The 20,268-nt window shown below is 36.0% G+C and overlaps 1 protein-coding gene across 1 annotated transcript in view; it reads left to right on the top strand.

The window, feature by feature from the left end:
- The window catches only part of LOC150096285 (adenosine kinase-like), a 286,808-nt gene that overhangs the window by 181,133 nt on the left and 85,407 nt on the right, over positions 1-20,268 (top strand). The window contains exon 7 of the mRNA XM_090409587.1: positions 10,344-10,514. Coding sequence (XP_090265713.1) covers positions 10,344-10,514 — 171 coding nt within the window. The remainder of the gene's footprint in view (positions 1-10,343; positions 10,515-20,268) is intronic.

Below are 20,268 nucleotides of genomic sequence, written 5' to 3'. Positions count from 1 at the left end.
TACTAAATAGCTTAAGGAAATTACAACGTACAATAGAATATACATTAAAATAAATTTTAATACACTTCCAATATTTCGGCAACGTCACTTTTGCCATTATCACAGGAACTTAAAATACGACAGGTGCATGCAAGCACAACAAACAGTAAATGAGGAAAGAAGCAGGAAGCTATTCTTTTTCCTAAAAGACCTTGTGGTGCCTCCCAGCAGGCAATGTTGGTATTCTTGGCCGATTGGGCTGAAGGTCATCTAATGTAAGCCTCCCAAATTTGGGGCAGTCTCATGCAACCAAATTTGTTGAGGTTTGGCATGTTTCTTAGGGCTGTAGGCTGATTCCATGAATAGTATTTCAAATTTGAACTTGCTACGGTGTATTATTGTGGCTTTCTTCCACTATATTCTGTGTCATGTATCCAGAGCATGGTCTGCAAGACCAGAATGGCTGTACTGGTGAAACTGGATGTAGTCCTTGTGTTCTGAAATTCTGATATTGGCTGTCCTGCATGTTTGGCCAAAGTAGGACAGTTTATAGCTGCAAGGGACTTGGCATACATGGTATGTCGGGGGGGGGGGGGGGGGATCTTTATTGGAGCGGATAAGGGATGCCAATTTTTTATAAGGTCTGTAACAAGAAGTTGTGTTTTTTTTGTATTTTTTGTAATTTTTTCTGAGGTGCCTCGGATATAGGGAATGGCGATGGATTTAGAATAATCCTTGTTGTGAAGGGAGAGGGGGGGGGGTTTGGTTTATTGGTTTCAATATTTTTTGGATTTTTTTGGGGGGGTAGCCATTAGCTTAGAAAGTGTTGAGAATGTGGTTTAGTTCTGTGGTTAGGGCATTGTCATTTGAACAGATAAGTTTAGTCCTGTTGTGTAGTGTTTTAATGACTCCATATTGTGAAGGGGGTGGTGGGATTGTTGGTGAATGTATCTGCCTGTATGGGTGGTTTTTCTATAAACTGAGAAAACAAAGGTTCCATTAGGCTGACGTGTGACTTGTGTGTCTAAGAAAGGAAGGCAGTTGTTTTTTCTTCTTCCAGGGTGAACTTGATTCTGGGGTGTTGGTTGTTTAAGTGTGCTAGGAAGGAGCGGAGTGCATCAGAGCCATGTGGCCAAATAGCGAGCACATCATCAACATAGTGAAGCCATATGGTTGGTTTTTGTGGGGCAGAGTTTATGGCTTTTTCTTCAAAAGTCTCCATATAAAAGTTGGCCAAAGGTGGGGAGAGTGGAGAACCCATGGCTGTCCCCTCTATTTGTTTGTAGAATTTTCCTTGCCAAACAAAATAGCCAGAGTTCATTGTGAACTGAAATAGGGCTGTGATATCAGGAAGAAATTTAGCTTGGATCAGCTCTAAGGATTCTTTGAGTGGGACATTTGTGAATGGGGGGGGGGGGGGGGGAACGCCATCAGGACTTCTAGGAGAAAGAATATCTTCCTGTTTCGTTTCTCATTTACTGTTTGTTGTGCTTGCGTGCACGCATCTTATTTTTAAGTTCCTGTGATAATGGCAACGTGACATTGCCGAAATATTGGAAGTGTATTAAAATTTATTTTAATGTATATTCTATTGTACGTTGTAATTTCCTTAAGCTATTTAGTAAGAATTCATTACTTGGATAATATACCCTTGCAGAGATAAGAGTTATCATTCCGTTGTATAAGACCCTGATCAGACCACACTTGACTATTGTTCTCAGATTTGTTCCCCAGGATTTGAAGGGGGGGGATAAATTAACTGTGGAATGGGTACAAAGATGGTTTCAGGACTATACAATGTAGTTATGAGGATTGGCTGAGAGAATGTGGACTGCAAAGTTTGGTGGATAGAAGGAGAGGTGATATGATTGAGACTTTTAAACTGTTGAGAGGTGGTTACAGGGTTGACGCTGGGAAGTTCTTTTGCTTGGTTGAACGGTAGGAAGGAGTGATGACAAGGCCATCCCTGGAAGTTACATAAGGAAACTGTGAGCAAGAGGGTGAGGAGTGGTTTCTTTGCATGGAGGGTGGTTGAACCATGGAATACATTGCCTGATAGAGTGGTGAGAGTGAGAATGGTCAATGCTTTTAAGTAGTGGTATGATAGACTTTGTGTTTCCTAGGATAGACCTCCCACAGTGAGTCTTGATAGACTGTGTTTCCTAGGAAGGACCTCCCGTGATGAGTCTTTGACTCCATGGAGGCCTGAATAATATGATACTATGGGGGGGGGGACAGCATTGCTTGCTGAAAGGTAGGTCTATCCTTAGTAATTTATTCACATTTTATAATAAGCTGTTAGCAGAATTGAATAAAGGAAATGCTACACCATGATACTGTTTGCAAAGGCATTTGACAGAATACCACATGGAAAACTATTGCATAAGTTGGTGGAAATGGATATAAGACTGGTGGCAGATATCAGAAGGTGGTGTATGGTGGAGTAGAATCAAGATGAATGAGAGTGACTATTGGAGTGCCCTAGGACTCTTTACTTTGTTAATTAATTCTATGCTGATTATCTCCATACATACATTCACTACTACTTCCAACATCCAATCTCTATGCCTGGGCTTCCCCTGTTTCCCTGCTCCTCTTGCATTCCCATTCTCTCTTCATCTCTCACACTACTACTGTTTCCATTGCCAAGCACTTCTGTCTCTTCAGTACCACTCTTGTGATCTTTAACTTCATCTTTTATTTCTAAACTCGTGCTTGTATCACATGCTGCACTTTCATCGAGCAACAGTTTCTCCAGTGCACTCGCTTGAAAGCCATTCAAATGCAATCCATCACATCTATAATCCTTCCCTCAAATACCATACATCCATTCACAAACTGTATTCCCTTTTCCTCACGCTACTCTGCTAGCATACCATTCATGATTCTGGCTCTCTGCCTCAACTCATCATTATCATATCTCGGCAACACACTGACAACCTTTTCCATTATACTGTTATCTTTCACTCTCCTCAATAACCTCCTGATATTTGTCCTTATATTCTCCTTATGTCCACTTAATTCATTTGTCCCCACAACCACCATTAATTCTCTTGCTTTTTTTCATCAAGAGAATTAATTGTGGATGTGAATTATCTTGCTCATTCTCCCTCCCGGATAGCAGACCTTATGGACTCTTTCATTAACCAATCCTCTAACATTGAATCTCCATACACTGCTATGCTTGAATTACTTGTCACTTCAAGCATAGCTGTGTATAGAGATTCATATTCCTCATTTCATTTTTGATTTTGAATCTTGCATTCTGACAATTTCATTCTGTCACTCCCATAATCTTGCCTTCTCTTGTTCTGCTGCACCTTACTTCCATTTCTTCATTTATATTTCCTTATTTATTTTTGCTTCTATACCCTTGCATTCTTTCACTTCCTTACTCTTATTAGTTTTCATTCCATTTCTTTCATTTCTTTTTTGTTTTGCATTTATTAACTTGAAGTCTAACAAAATATTGTACTTTCTACAAACCCATACTTTCTCTTGTCTCCTGTTCAGTCTTTCCACAAATACATCTCTCACATTTCACCACACATACATATTACACTCATGACATTGACCATTTCTGAAAAGTCTACGTTGTTAACTGCACTCGCCTAGTTGCAACAGTCAATGCTCTTGTGGTTCACCTCATTAGTACCATCATTGTGTTCTGTTCAAAGTAGCCAAGATTCAAGATTTCAAAAATAACTTATCAAAAATAAACAATTTTATACTAAAATTCAAGCAATGTTACACAAAATAGCACTTGTCTTTTTCAGAGCTCTTTTCTAACACTATGCACTAACACTTTAATGCATGCAAAGATTTTATTGCTGTGACTTAGCAATGTTATGGTTCTCTAATTTTCACACTTTCATTTATCTCCCTTTTTGAAAATTGGCATTATGATTTCTGTCTTCCATTCATCTTGTATTTCAGTAGTATATAGAATTTGGTTGAAAAAAGTTCAAGCAGGAAATTGATGGCTACTTTGCCTCCATATTTTCACAGTTCAATGAGAAGTTCATCACAACCAGGCAGTTTAAACAAGTTCATTTGATTTATTGTATTAAAAATTCCTTCTTTTATTATAGATGGATTTTTACAAAGCTACAGTTATTACTTCTCTTTGAAAGTCATAAATTATAAAAATATAGATACAATTCCTGAAAAATTTTGAATTATAGGTATCCATGCTTAACACAGGATTTGATTAACGCGGCGAAATTAATTGCAGCAATCCCTTGATATACACGGCAAGAGTTTTGATTAACGTGCCTTTAACCCTCTGGAGCTCGCATCTGATCTGACAGATACATGCAAAAATGTTTTATACAAATATTCTTACACAATTTAGTGTATAGCTTGGAGGTCATGAGTAGCTGTGCATTCATGTTATTCGGCATGTGTTTTGCTGTCCGAACACATGTTATGTAAAGGTTTATGATGTTTGACAGTAAATGTTATCTGAGAGATACTGCTACCTCCGATGTCAGTATAGTTTAGTTTTTTTTTTTTTTTTATTCTTTGTTCAATAATTTCTTGATTGTAACTGAAAATAAACCATGTATTGGTGAAATAGAGAGTCAAAGGCTTATTTATCATACATCTCCTCTAGGAGATGTGCTTTACATTTATGGAAAATACTAAGGCAAGTGATATGGAGCTTACTCCACCTTTACTACGAGTTGCTCATAAGCATGTTTATGCTTGCATTTGCCGAAGTTTAGTTTCTATGTATTCGGCACGAAACTCTTGTAGTTTCTATATTTGGCTATGAAATAATGTTAGATCCAATATCCACTTAATTTGTACCATCGGTTATTTTATTTGCAGTGTTTTTCTTTATATTTTATTGCATGTTTGCTGAGGTCTGGAGAGTCATTTTGCTTGTTATCGTAGAATTTATGCTGATAAGAAAAAACTAAAACTGTTCAAATGACACTTGATAACTTCTTTTGATAAAAAAAAAAAAAAATTGCAGTAAATAATGTAGGTAGAAGTATTTATTAAACATTTACATTGCATTCATTTTTTATCTTTCCTAAAAGAGTACCATATAAAATGAATTATTAATACAGTAATCGTGTAAACGAAAGTTTTCCTCTTATGGTTCTTATATCTTTTATCTTATCACATTTGTATTTTTCTTTCTTATTTTATTCTATTTCTAGCTTAAAGTATTTTTTTGGGGGGTGCTTAAGGGTCAAAGCTGTATAACTGAGAGGAGACCTCCACATAGCCTTTAAAGGAATACGGAGAACCGACCAGGGCTTCTGACCTAATGTTCGATCCTCACCTTCTCGTGGTGCACCCTGTTAGGTATCTACCTGGATATTGAACGAACAAGGATGGACTGGCAATTTGGGATTTAGCCAACCAAATTGTATTCTTATTGGCTTAAACCACAATATTAAATCATGGTACAACATGATAGAATTTCATGCAGGCTGGGGCTTCGCCTAGTTAAACAAGGCCCCCTCCCCCATTGTTTTCACCAGGGAACCAGGGTGAACAGCGAAAAGTCAGCTACTGGAACAAATCCTAAAACACGCTCCAACTCAACATCACCAGAGTTAAAGATCGGTACTATCAACATAAGAAGCCTGAATGGCAAAGAAATGGAGATAGCTGAGGAATTAGACAAGTACCAGATCGACATAATAGGGGTGACTGAAACAAAAAAGACCAAAACTGGTGAGATCTTTCTGAGCAATAAATACATAATGTTATATTCAGGCAATGACAATCAAGGAAAAGAAGGGGTAGCCATAGTATTCAACACAAAATACAAGGCTAATCTTATTGATTGGCAGTCAAGTCTCAAGTAGAGTAATGTGGGCAAATATGAGAATGGGGAACTGGACAATGAGACTTATTTATGCCTATGGTCCCACAGAAGATTCTACTAAGGTAGAAGTGGGTGAATTTTTTGAGGCTTTAAAGAAAAAGCAACTGATACAATGAAAAAGGAAAAGTTGGTCCTTGTTGGGGATCTAAATAGCAGAGTAGGAAATGATTGTGAGACATACATAAATATTTTGGGAAAATTTGGAGAAAAGAGCAAAGCTAATAATAATGGCAAATATCTGTTGGATTTCTGCTCAGGACATGGACTGGTTATTACTAACACCATGTTCCAACATAAAAATGTGCACAAATTCACACGGAAAGAAGAGGCTAGGAATACGAAAAGTCTCATTGACTATGTTATTGTTGATAGTAATGTTTTCTCCCTGGTGCAGGACACCAGAGTGTACAGAGGATTTGAAATTGGAAGTGATCACTATTTAGTCTTGAGCTGGATAAAATTGAATTTCATATTGAAAAGAATAACGTAAGAAAGTTTTAAAGCGAATAAAACTTGAGCAGCTCTCAGATGTGAACTGTAGACTAAAATACACAAAGATTATTGAAGAAAAAATGAAAGAGTTTGAGAGCAGGAATCAAACGTTGGAGATTCAGTGCCAAGCCTTGAAGAAAGCACTGATTGATTCAGCTAGAGAGGCATGTGGTGAAGTTGTTCTACAAGGATAGAAAAATTAGAACTCCATGGTGGACACAGGAAGTTAAAGAGGCAGTGAAGGAAAAGAAGAAAGCATATCAAAAGCTCCTGGCAAATAAGTCAACTTGTGCTCTTAGAAAATACAGAGACAAATGCAACAATGCTAAACACTGTGTATAACTAGCTAAACAAAAGTCATGGGAGGACCTTGGCAAGACCATAGAAAATAAATATCAAGAAGGTGGCAAAATATTCTGGAGGTTGTTGAAGAAGCTTAGAAATGGAGGAAAGAGTGCTGTAAAAGGAGTTAGAGATGATAAAGGTGATATGAAACCAGAAGAAAAAGGGATCCTTGAAGTATGGAGTAATTACTTTGAAAAACTACTAAATGAAATAAGCAGTGATGACAGCACAGTGATAAAAAAAAAAAACACTGACCAGGCATGCAGTCAGGAATACATATCCATACTTGAAGTAGAAAAAGCCATCAAAGGCTTAAAATGTGGAAAGGCTGCAGGAATAGATGATATTCGACCAGAAATGCTGAATTATGGTGGTATAAAAGTCTTACAGTGGCTGCACTGCATAGTTCAGAAAGTCTGGACAGAGGGACAAATTCCCAATGATTGGAGTAGAGCTCTCATAGTACCCATATATAAAAAGGGAAATAGAACTGAATGTGAGAAATACAGAGGTATTTCCCTACTAAGTGTTCCTGGCAAGATCTATGCAAGTGTACTTGAGAAACGATTGAGAAGAATTGTGGAAGGAAAGCTGGGTGAAGAACAAGCTGGATTCAGGCCAAATAGAGGCTGTCAGGATCAGATCTTCACTTTACGACAAATAGTCGAGAAAACATGAGAATATAACAGATCTGTATTTAAGTTTTGTCGATTTGAAAAAGGCATATGACAAGGTTTCAAGAGAGAAGCTATTCAATACGCTACAGTTATATGGTGTCAATGGGGCATTATATCAAGCAATACTTAGGCTTTATTTGAGTTGTAAGTGAGCAGTTAGAATTGAAGGAATTGCAGGAAAATGTTTAATGTTAAATTTGGTGTGAGACAATAATGTACATTATCCTCTCTGTTATTCATTATCTATATGTATCACATTATGAAGGAAAGTGGTAAACATTATATCAAAATTGGAGATGTTGATGTCAGCTCTTTGCTTTATGCGGATGATGTTATACTTCTAAATAAATCCACTACAAGTCTGCAAGATTCTCTAACTAAATTGAATAACTGTTGTAATAGACATGGTATAAAGGTCACTATTAAAAAGACAAAGACAATGAAAATAGGCAGAATCATTGAAAATATCAACTGTGTTATGAATGGAGAACCTATGGAACAAATAAAACATTTCAGCTACTTAGGCACTATTTTTAGTGAAGATGGTAAATTAAATATAGAAATAAACAACAGAATCAGTAAAGCTGGTATGGTGGGAAGTCAATTGAATAAATTCATTTGGAATAAGAGAGAAATTAGTCAGAACACTAAATTAGTGTATACAAGATAGTGTTCAAACCAGTTTTAACTTATGGATTTGAGAGCTGGGTCAGAAGTAAAACACTTGGCCAAAGACTAGAGACTGCAGATATGTGAGTCCTGAGAAAGATTATAGGTGTGAACAGATGGCATCAATGGCAATATCATATTAAAATTGAGGATATTAGGAAAGAACTTGACATTGTCAGCATCCAGGAAAATGCGTTAGCAGAGCTAATCTCAGATATGGTCACTTAAACAGAATGGGCAAAGAAAGATTAGCAAAACAAGTATTCTCTGCCAGGTTGGCAGCAAAAAGACCCAGAGGAAGACCAAGATATGGGTGGATTGATACAGTACAAAGTGCCTTAGACAATAGAAATATAAGATCTGATAATGTTGGAGTCTTGTCGAGTAACAGACTGATTTGGAGGAAAATTGTAGATAGGAAGTTTGTAATGATGTAATTTTTTTCATGTAGTACTATCATATCCTCTACACCCCCTTGAGGGTACATGTCAGGAATTTGATGAAGTATTTTTTTTCTCGTGCCTGGGATCTCCAGATATTTATTTGTTTGAAGACCGCTTCTGAAATTCCCCTATAAGCAAAAGAAAGCTTTCATACTAGTAGATCAAATAATCACTTATATCCTATCTTAGCCAAGGTTTGCAGTCATAATCAAAAATTACTCGCTTTTTATCTTAAATCACTTGGATTTCATTAGGATTCTGCTATCAAGTCTGAATAGTGTTTTTTAGGATCACTGCATTGCAAAAGATTGAATCTGACAACTATTTTTATCAACAATAACAATAAGTTTAATTTCTGGTTTAATAATTGTACATATCACATGAAATCACAAGATTCATTTATGAGCAGTAATTCTTAGTCTTTCTCATTCACTCAGCTTGGTTTCTATTAAATTCTCTCTCACTTAGTCAGACCTTGAACAAGCATACTTTACATCACAAATATCAGGAAGTTATACATATAACATGAAATCGTTAGTTGTGCTTGACTTTCCTAATTTAGCATCAATCAAAATACAACATGCATGTATACAAATATATCTGTCAGAATCTCATTCCTTTCAAACACTTAATCATAATCTAGGCAATTATATTTATACAATTCACCTCATTGAGTTTCAAACATTCCAATGATTTGATAGCAGGAACATACTCGATCATAAAATTCAATCGTAAGTACACATATAATTAATCAAAATAATTTCAATAATTCAATATTTTTTTCCAAGGGAAATTAACTGCGCTCATGCTTCACTCGTTAGCGATTACACACATTTATGAGAAATATTAACACTCTAAATACTATCTCCTTAAACTAGACAATTTAACAGTTCGATAGGGAATTCTTTCTTAATTCACAAACAATAAATGATTATATAGACACGGCCTATATATTCTAATAGAATATATAGGCGGTGACTGCGACATCAGTGGACGGGTCTCTCCGCCATCCCTTCCGGAACTCAATGGCACCTCTCGTCCTCGATCTTTCATGGATGGTTCAATCTGGATTAAGAAAAGGAAGCCTTTCTCATCTCAGAACCAAGCCTTATAAACACCAGAGGCCCTGCACCTTTGATCAAGTTTTTGGGACCCCTAGCGTCCCTGTGCGAGTCTTTCTAGTAGGTTTTAGAACCCTGGATAATGTTTCTCGAATATTCGCCGACAATCTTACTTTCTCCCTTTACCTTCTTAATCCTGCCTACGTGCCTTTCCTTTTGATTTGCGCCGAGCCCCTTCAATATTGACCTTGAAGGTCGCCTGTGATGATGGGTTTGCAAACAACTTTCAAAAGAAATGCGAATTTCAGGCGATGCTCTTGGTTTCAATACTTCTACAACCCTTCTTAAACAATGAGTGAGTTAATTCCCTTTGGGCTTATTTTGCTCTTTATACAGATAGCTTTACATGGAAAACCAAAATATACATTTGTACAAGAAAAGTTTAGGTGAATTCCTACTGTAAAAAGTCGATGTTTTAGATGATTTATTTTGGCAACATCAAATTTTTACAATCGATCATGGACAAATTGTAATTTTTACCATTGATTATTAGATTTGATTAACTCGATTTTGATATACCCAGTAACATCAAGGGATTAATTAACTGTGTTAATCGAGGGATACCTGTATGTTGTATTCAGATAATTATAAGACTTACAATAATGTAATTGTTTGCAATTATGTCCTTTCTTTCTTAGAAGATAAATCACAAAAAGCAACACAAGGTATGTTTTAAATCCTATAGAGTTTTCTTTACTACACTGATTTTTCTTATTTTCTCAGATATTTAGTTTTTAGATATACTAAACTAATCTACTGTTATTTTCAGGGTTTTTTCTTAACAGTAAGTCCAGAGTCTATCCTTAAAATTGGTCAGCATGCATGCAACAATAATAAAGTATTTTGCATGAATCTGAGTGCACCTTTCTTAAGTCAACATTTTAAAGAACCAATGATGGAAGCTATGCCTTATGTTGATATTTTATTTGGGAATACAGAGGTAAAATTGTTAAATATTCATTTATTTTTAATCATCTTTTAAGATTTATCAGTTGGTCTTAGTTGCACATAAAGAAAATGTTAACTGAAGCATTTCTATAGTTATTCTAACCACTCTTTATGCAGAAATAAATTTAAAGTGGAACTTTTAAGAATAACCATATGTTTGCAAATTGCATAATTCAAGCTTGTTTGAGAGTTGAGAGAAAAAATGACAACTACCATACACATTGATGCTAGCAGTCTGAGATTGTGTGTGTTATAGATAGCAACAAAGCTTTGGTGGCATCAATAACAGGCATAATATTTAGTTAAAGATAGAGTAGTTTAGATTCCTAGCATTTTTCTGTGTATGTGCACGTGCGTTTTGAATAATTCTTCAAATTGTGCATATATTCAAGGCTGCTGAGTGAATTCATTGTGATGTGAAAAATCGCATTTCAAATTGAAAGTAACATCTATTTGGTAAACAGTTACCAGCCTCCTTAATGGTTTTTTCCATTAAGAATCCTTTCTTTCATGCTTTGGTCACTATCCATACTGGTTTGTTGTAATTTATATGTATACTTATATAAGTAATTTTTTTATTTGGTGTGAACATGTTGCTCTCCAGCTTAATTTAATTTTAACCTAATAATAATAATAACAGGACTCTAGCTTTGATGTGTGTTTTGCATAATTTTTCAAAATGTGCATATATTCAAGGCTGCTGAGTGAATTCATTGTGATGTGAAAAATCGCATTTCAAATTGAAAGTGACATCTATTTGGTTTTATACAGAACTAAATTTAAAGTGGAACTTTAAGAATAACCATATGTTTGCAAATTGCATAATTCAAGCTTATTTGAGAGTTGAGAGAAAAAATGACAACTGCCATACACATTAATGTTAGCAGTCTGAGATTGTGTGTGTTTGAGAGTATGGGTTTGTAGTATGTGTTTATTTTTTTTTTTTTTTACATCAGAGGTCAGGCCAATAGTTATAACGGTTGATCAATAATTTTAGCATGCCATGTAGATTGTTGTGCAATTTGTTTCTTTGTATATGTATGTATACTCCAGATGATGACCTTAATGTGAAGGTTGAAATGTCAAGTGTTTATTTTGGTTTATATTGAACTAAAGTTTTACTCAAACACAGTAGTTTGTTCCATAATTTTCTCAATGTATCTCCATCTTGACGCATTAAGGAGGCTTATGCGCACCATTGATCTCAAGAACTATGCCAGTAGTAGCTAAGCTACTGGTAGTGCCTTGCTACCTGGACAGTTCGAGAGGTAGGGACTCAGAGAGGTACTCTTCTCCCCCAGGTTTGGGATTTTGTGTAAGGCTGGTTACCTTACCAAATAAATTTCTACAACTCAGGTGCTTGAACTGGAAAATTCATCAGACAAAACAGAAAATGACCATGTAAGAATGAAGTTAACTGATTAGGAATCTCAGACATTTTAAAAGCAGCCATGTGGAATGTGTGAAGAATTATAACAAAGGAATTAGAATTACTAAAATAACTGAAAACTAAAAATATTAATATAGCCATGATAACAGAAACAAAAAAGAAATTGAAGGGAACAAAAGATACAGATGGTTTTACTATGCTATATAGGGGAGTGGACCAACATATCAGAGCCTCTAGCTCTAGTGGTATGTGGCCATTTTAATCGATAATAAACGGAAAAATGGAATATGAAACCACAGTTTTGTAAATGATCGAATTATAACAGTTAAATTAAAAACAAATAGAAGCTACTTAAATATCATAGGAGTATATGCCCCCCCCCCCCCCCCCCGAAGAAGGTAGGAAAGAGAATTCCGAACAATTTTATAGGGAACTACCAAAAACAGTTAAATAAATGTAATAAAAATGACTATATATTATTAGCAGGGGATCTTAATACTAGTCGGAAATAATCCAATCCCAAATGTCTTAGGAAAATATGGAGAACTTTGCATGAATAACAGTGGTCAAGAACTATTGGACTTCTGTGCTTTCAGTAATTTTAAAATAACCAATACTTTCTTCCAAAAAAAGAATATAAATAAATGTACTTAGAATTTCAAAGGAACAAGATATATAATTGATTATATCATTACTAATGAGAAACTAGCTCCATGTGTGAGAGATGTACATTTTTGCAGGGAAGGGAAATTTTTTCAGATCATTATTTAGTAGTCTTTGAAATAGAAATACTATCAAAAAAAAACAAGAAATAGAACAAATATCATCATCATGCCAGCTTGGTTGGCCGAGTGGTTAGCGTAACCGCTCTCCAGCTAAATGGCTGCAGTTTTGAATCCTGCTATGGTCATGGATGTTTGTGATTGTCTGTGGAAATACTAGTGGTGGGTGGTAAATGGTATTGGTGTAGTTGGTGGATTGTGAGTGGTGGAAATGGTCACAGAGTAGGTGGCCCTCCCTTGATGAGTCCTTGGACTCCCTGGAGGTGTCAAATAATAATAATCCTTGGCTTGGCAGCCCTACAATGGACCCTAGCCTTCAGAAACTTCTGCCAGCCTTCCTTATTCAACTCCTCCAATTTTTGACTCCTAAAACTTAATATCTTGCATCACTCCATCTTCCCATCTTAATTTAGATCTTCCAATTTTTCTTTTTCTTTCTGACAGCGTTAAACATCTTAACTATTCTATTACTATCCATGCATTTAATGTGTCCAGCCCAATTTAATCTATTTATTTTTATGTACTTAATAATGTCAGGCTCATTAAATAATCTGTATTGTTCATGGTTATATATTTTCCTCCACACACCATTCTCTTGTAGTGCTCCAAAAGTATATCTGAGAACTCTTCTTTCAAACAGACTTAGCAATCTTTCATCTGCCATTGATAATACCCAGTTTTCAGAGGCATAGGTTAACACTGGTCTTACAAGTACTTTGTACATCATTATCTTTTTGTTTTTCTTGAGATCAGATGTGACTTAAGGTGTTTCCTAAGTCCACAAAAGCATTATTTGAGGAAAGAATGTGTCTCTAAATCTCGGTACTGATATCATTTTTACAATTGACTTCTGATCCTAAGTATATAAAACTATGTACAATTTCAAATTTATAGCAACCAGTTTCAATTTGAGAAGGATTATTATCACAAATCTTTCTAGTTACTGGCATATACTTTGTTTTTTCTTGGTTAATCTGCAAATTCATCTTTGCTGCCATTTCTAAACTGATGAAAATTTCTTCTATCGCTTTTCGTGTCCTTCCTATAATATCAATATATGCCATAATTTCTACTGACTTGTAGAAAATAGTTCCCCTTGTATTAATGCGAGCATCTCTGAAAACCTTTTGAAGTGCTATGTTAAACAGTAAGCAAGCTAAGCCATCCCCTTGTCAAACAGCATTTGTTATATATATTGGAACAGACAACATGTTCTGAATTTTGATCTGACAGTGAGTATTTCTCATCGTAACTTTAACTAAAGCAATAAGTTTTTGTGGAATCTGTAGTTCCTCCATTGCAATAAATAAGTTAAATCTATCTATGCTATCATATGTGGCTCTAAAATCTGTGAAAAGGTGGTGTGTTTCAATTCAAAATTCATTACATTTTTCAAGTAATTGGTGTATATTAAAAATCTGATCATTTGTAGATCTTCCTTGATGGAATCCACACTGATAACTGCCAATAACATTCTCTGTATAGGAATAAAGTCTCTTAAATAGAATGGTAGAAAAAATCTTATAAGTTGTACATAGTAAATTAATTCCTCTATAGTTGGAACATATCATTACGTCACCTTTCTTAAGGATGGGGCATATGATGCTCAGATTCCATTTGTCTGGAATTGTGTCATTAATCCAGATTTTGTTGAAAAGTTGGCACAGCTACTTGAAGTATTCTATAACACTTTTAATTAATTATGCTTGTATCCTATCCATTCCTAGGGTATTATTGTTCTTTAGTTTTTTAATAGCTACCATCACTTCTGCATCTCTTGGTACTGGTTCAACATCTATTAGATCTTAGCTCTCTTCCATATCATCTAATTGACCAGATATACTTGAATTCAATAGTTTTTCGAAATGCTCTGCCCATCTTCCTAGTATTATTTCATTCCCACTCAAAATTATACCCTCCTTATCCCTATGTAACATTGTTCTAGGCTGTTCCAACTACTATTTAACTTTTGATAGAAAGATCTGCTTTCATTCACCAGCAGGTACAGGTACAGTATAAAGCTCAGGCCAGGATGGTAACAAGGATGGTAAGAAAAGCAAAAGCGGATTACGAAAGAAAATTGGCCATGCAGGCTAAAGAGAATCCCAAACAGTTTTTTCAATATGTTGCAAGTAAAAGGAAAAATGTTCATCGTAGAATGATCTTAAAAAATGCTGAGGGTAGGAGGTAACCGAATCAGTCGATATAGTGGAATTACTGAGCAAGCACTTTGCAAGAATATATCATCCAGGTGGTGACATTGCAGGAATGGAAGAACCAACAGCTTATACTGGAATTGTGATGACTGAAGTAGAGGTAACTAGTCTATTACAGAACCTCAATGTCAATACATCTGTGGGATTGGATGGTATACCAGCTCGTGTCGTACGTGAAGCGGCTAAAGAATTGTCAGTGCCCTTGACCATTTTGTTTAATTTGAGCCTCGGGTCAGGGTCAGTCCCAAGAGGGTGGAAAGAGGGGAAGATAGTTCCGCTGCATAAAGGTGGTTCCAAGGGTGCTGGTTGAAAATTACCGGCCAATCAGCATAACAGGAATCATTATCAAAGTCTTGGAGAAAATAGTCAAGAGGAAAATACAAGATTGGATAGAGGAAAATGTGATACTGTATCAGGGACAGCATGGTTTTGTGAAGGGTAGGTCATGCCTCAGTAACTTGCTCATGTATTATAACACAGTGACGGCTGAACTAGATAAGGGTAATGGGTTTACAGCGATTCTACTGGACCTTGCTAAGGCCTTTGACAGGATACCACATGGAATTCTAATCAGTAAATTGCAGCATATGGGGATGGATATAGAGTTGGTGAGATGGATAGGAGGGTGGTTTATTCAGGAGTAGAATCCACAAGATGGCCTGTGACTAGTGGTGTGCCACAAGGATCTGTTCTTGGACCACTGCTGTTTAATTTGTTCATTAATGATATAGGAAAGGATCTGAGAGGAACAGTTCATTTGTTTGCAGATGATGCAAAGTTGGGTAGGGCAATAGTGAATGCAGATGACGTCAAAATTTTGCAAGATGATTTGGATAGAATGGAGGTCTGGGCTAAGATGAATGGATCAATTTAATGTGGCAAAATGTAAGGTTATACATTTTGGGGTGAAAAGATTAGCAGCAGATTACTACATTGGTGGAACTGTACTCCAGGAAATTGATGAGGCACGAGATTTAGGAGTGTTGGTGGATAAGGAGTTGAAGTTTAGGAGGCACATTGCAAAAGTGGCCAAATCAGCTGATCAAATCACTTGGTTGCTGAAGAATACGTTGACAAGCAGGTTATTGCTCCTCTGTATCGAGTCTTGATAAGACCCCATCTCGACTACTGTGCCCAGATTTGGTCACCTAGGTTTCTTCTTGATGGGGGGGGGGGGAGGATCCAGAGGCGAGTGACCAAGATGACAGCAGGTCTGTGGAATGAACCTATTAAGACACTGGGTTGAGGATTTGTGGGTTGCAAAAATTGGTTGATAGGTGGAGGAGGGGAGATATGATTGAGACATTCAAATTACTGAAGGGTTTCTATAAAATTAATTCAGAAGATATTTTTGAAAACAGGGCTGGTTGTGGGAGGACTAGGGGACATCGATGGAAACTGGGCAAAAGTAAGGTTAGTAAAGGTGTTAGAGCTGGGTTCTTTACTTGTAGAGTGGTGAATGAGTGGAATGCACTCCCAGAGTCTGTGGGGGATGCTGTGACAGTGAATGAGTTTAAGGCGAGGTATGATAGATGCTGTATGAATGTAGAATAGCTGTGATGAATATTATTTGGGCCTCCCTCGATGAGTCTAATGACTCCCTGGAGTTGCCCGTAATAATAATAAATAATAATAATACTTCTGAGATGTTCCATTTCATTAAGTTCGTCCTCGTAGTAATTCTTCTTTCTATTCTTATGCACTCTTTTTTCTTCTTCTAATCAAATGATATTATGCTTTACAAGTGTGATTCCTTTGCTGCATTTATTTATGTCTCATTTTAAATACAGTCACATGTTCACATTCTACATCAAACCAATGTTTATACTTAACTCTACTGACTTTCCCTAATACTATGTCTGCTGTTTTCACTATGACATCCTTAAGAACATCCCAAGCTTCATTAACACTCTCACCATTAGTTAGACCAGACAGGTTTTCACTGATTCTCTCACCATATTTGGCTTTAACTTCTAATTTCTTCAATCTTTTCTTATTAAAATTTCTAGCATGGGACCCATATGTCTTCCTTGCATTAGAGATTCTGTTTCTAATCTTTGATATGATCAAATAGTGATCAGAATCAATATTTGCTCCTCTGTAGATTCTAACATCCATCAAATTAGAAAGGAGTCTTGTCTATTAAAAGATGATCAATTTGATTAAAGGTCATTTATGAATATCTTTATGATTAAACATTGTACTACCAATAACCATATTTCTTGAAGAAGCAAAGTTGATCAATCTGGTCCCATTATCATTGGTCTCATTATGTAAACCAGGGCTGTCCAACCTTTGGTGAGCAGCAGCGACACAACCCCCGAACAAACGAACAACACTAATCACGCGCTCACGTTCCCCGTGAACGGCGAACATGCGCGTTGGAACAAAACAGTATAAGAACTCTTCTTTGACACATCTAATATTTGAAAAACACGTGGGTATATAGTGATGTAAGCACACCATGTAAAATTAACATCACAATGGTCGATTAGTGATAGAATTAAAATACTGTATCTAGTATGCATTCAATTCAATGTTTTTTTTGTTTTTTTTTCCCGCTCATGAAAATCAAAACCCACAGGCATTGCTTTGGACAGCCATGATGTAAACTATTTTCCCAATGGTTGGCCTATGTGTATCCTCTTTGCCTATCTTGGCATTTCAATCACCTATAATAATTTTTACATCCCTCTTTGGACATTTCCCATGATGCTGAAAAAGTGAAATAACTTTTTCAGCATCATTCTTTTCTTTTGGAGCATGATAAAACTAGTTTTAAAAAACTGTCCTTTAATTTGTAACCTACATATACGAGGTGAGTTTGCTTTGAAGTCCATGATAAGATGTTTTATCCTCTTGTTTACAATGAAACCAAACATGTGATAATCTTTCTTTTGCCAGCTATAAAAAATAAGATTTTTCTTTTCCATATTCCCATCTCCTGTCCATCTCATTTCTTGTATAGCCGTAACAAGTATCCTGTATTTATCCAATTGCTCCAGCATCATTTTTAAAGCTTTGGATCGATAAAGGGAAAGTACGTTCCATGATCCAATTTTCAGATCCTTAAAACATTTACCATTTTGTTGCCATTTAGTCCATCCAGTAGTTATTTCTTTAGATTTTGTAACAAGTTGTTTTTTCCCCCAGGATGGGGTCGTTAACCCACCCCCCTTGCCCTACCCTCATCCTGGAGGACCAGGCCTCCGTATTTATGATCCCAAGAGACATGGTGAACCCAGCTATACCCACAGGCACTGGGTACCCATTTTAGTCGTCTCATGTGACATGCCAGGGCTGCAGTGGGCTATTCTTATTCCTCAGCTGCCACACAGGGAAGAACAAATATATAACATATATCTGTTACAAGAAGAAAGCATTAGAATGCTGTATCAATCACAATCAACATTTATAAAAAAAATGGAAAACTTTAATAAAGATAATCCATAAATCAGCCTCTGAAGTACTTGGAAATAAAAGGAAAAACATTAAAAAAATCTGGAACACAGATGTAGAAAATGTAATAAAAGAAAAACAAGTGGCATACAAATCACTCCTTCAAAAACATACACAGGAAATAGAAGAAATGTGCAAAAACAAAAGAAATATAGCTACAACGATAGTATAGAAAGCTCACCAAGATTCTTGGGACAGATTTATTAATAAAATTGAAGTCATACATGGAAGACAAGGCATAGCCTACAAAATATTAAGGAAATTAAACAACAAAGAAAGACGTAAATTTGTAAATTATTTGTTATTATTTATTTATTGTTCTTATATCTTTGCTATTATTCCTTAGACAGTGCCAGTTTAAAGAAAATCTTGCTTGCATTATGTTTAGTCCTCAATACTGAATCGACTGTGCTGTCTTACAAAGCTTGTCTACAATGTGATGTTATTTCCCCTCTATCTTAATTTTTGTCCCCCCCATTTTTCTGCTTTTGCCCTTTGTTCCTACCGCATGTATAGCAGACTCTAAATGTAGCTATCGCCAGCTATACGATTGCGGTATATTCAATTTCTCACACTCTTCAGTGTGACAAATTTATTTGATTTACGACTGTGCCAGTGAGACAGAATAATAGAGAGTGAGGAATCAAAGAAATGGAACAAAGGCAATATCTGGTCAAATTCCTCATAACCATATAGCAAGTTGTGGCAACATCTGATTAACATACAGGTTTGTAAATTTTTTGGGATAGTGCATTGGCAATGATCAGATCATATTGTTGTTTAACAAAGCATTTATTCTAACTAAAAATATTATAATTACAAACTAGACAATAACTGTCTCTCCTAGCATAGCTAATTTCAGAAAATACTCTACACAAATATAACATATACATTTCTACCTACATGCCATTTTAACACACTACTCAGTATTTTACAGATTTAGCACAGACTCTTGCTTAACAAATACACACAATTTTACATATCTACAATCCAAGAACATCAATATGATGAGCTTACAGTTTTTTCTTTATAAACAGTCCTTGACTATGCACAAAGTTTCCATTGGGATATCCCATGTTTTTTTCTTGATCTGGATACTTCTTTAACTTGGATGTTTCTGTACGCTGTGCATCATGATGTTTGTCCTGGCCTGAGTAGCAAACAACATTCTTTCTTCTTTTCTCTTCCTTGGATGGCAGCTGCCTGTTGTTTACACTAGTAGGTAACTGGAGAGACTGATTTCACCTTTGATGTTTATCCATTGGACTCGGTCAGTCGTGCTTGAGATCACAGGAAGGGCTGCTTCTATACTGTGGGATACATATGCGGACGTGCCTTGGGAACTACTCGGAAAGCTTCAGGGAGACTCAACATCGACAAAATGATAAATCATGAGTGTAGTCTCGGGGTCAAGAGGTACAAACTACCAAACCTCCAAGTAAGAGCTCCTAATCATTATCTCATCTCTTCTCTTTTTGCTTCCCTCTCTTCAGCCCCAAAGTCGTCCTTGACTCTGAAGCAATCACCCTCTGGCGCGATGACATCACTCATGTTCTCTTTTGCTGAAAGTCTTTGTTATAGGTGCCTAAATATTCACAAGTTGTTGAGAACTTTTCCTTTCCGATGTGCTGACCTTATTTCTTCCTTAATCTGGCAAGCTTAATATTCTCTGTTTTATTTTCGCTGAGTCAATATACTAATAAGGCATAATCCCTTTCCTCTGTTTTCAAACACGATAGTTACATGGGGAATATCGAATGCATTACACAAAGTTGTTAGTTTATATTCAAATAAAAAAAAAAAAAAATACATCGTACTTTGTATAATATTTTGATTTTGACACCCTTGTAAAACCTAGCTCATTAAGTTAACGAAATTAACTTATTATGTGAGATTTTA

Source organism: Typopeltis vanoorti, chromosome 19 (genome assembly GCF_054136105.1).
Source record: "Typopeltis vanoorti isolate ZY-2024b chromosome 19, IOZ_Tvanoo_1.0, whole genome shotgun sequence".
NCBI classification, from domain to species: Eukaryota; Metazoa; Arthropoda; class Arachnida; order Uropygi; family Thelyphonidae; genus Typopeltis; species Typopeltis vanoorti.
The sequence above is the reverse complement of the archived record's forward strand: the minus strand, read 5'-3'. Positions and strand labels throughout refer to the sequence as shown.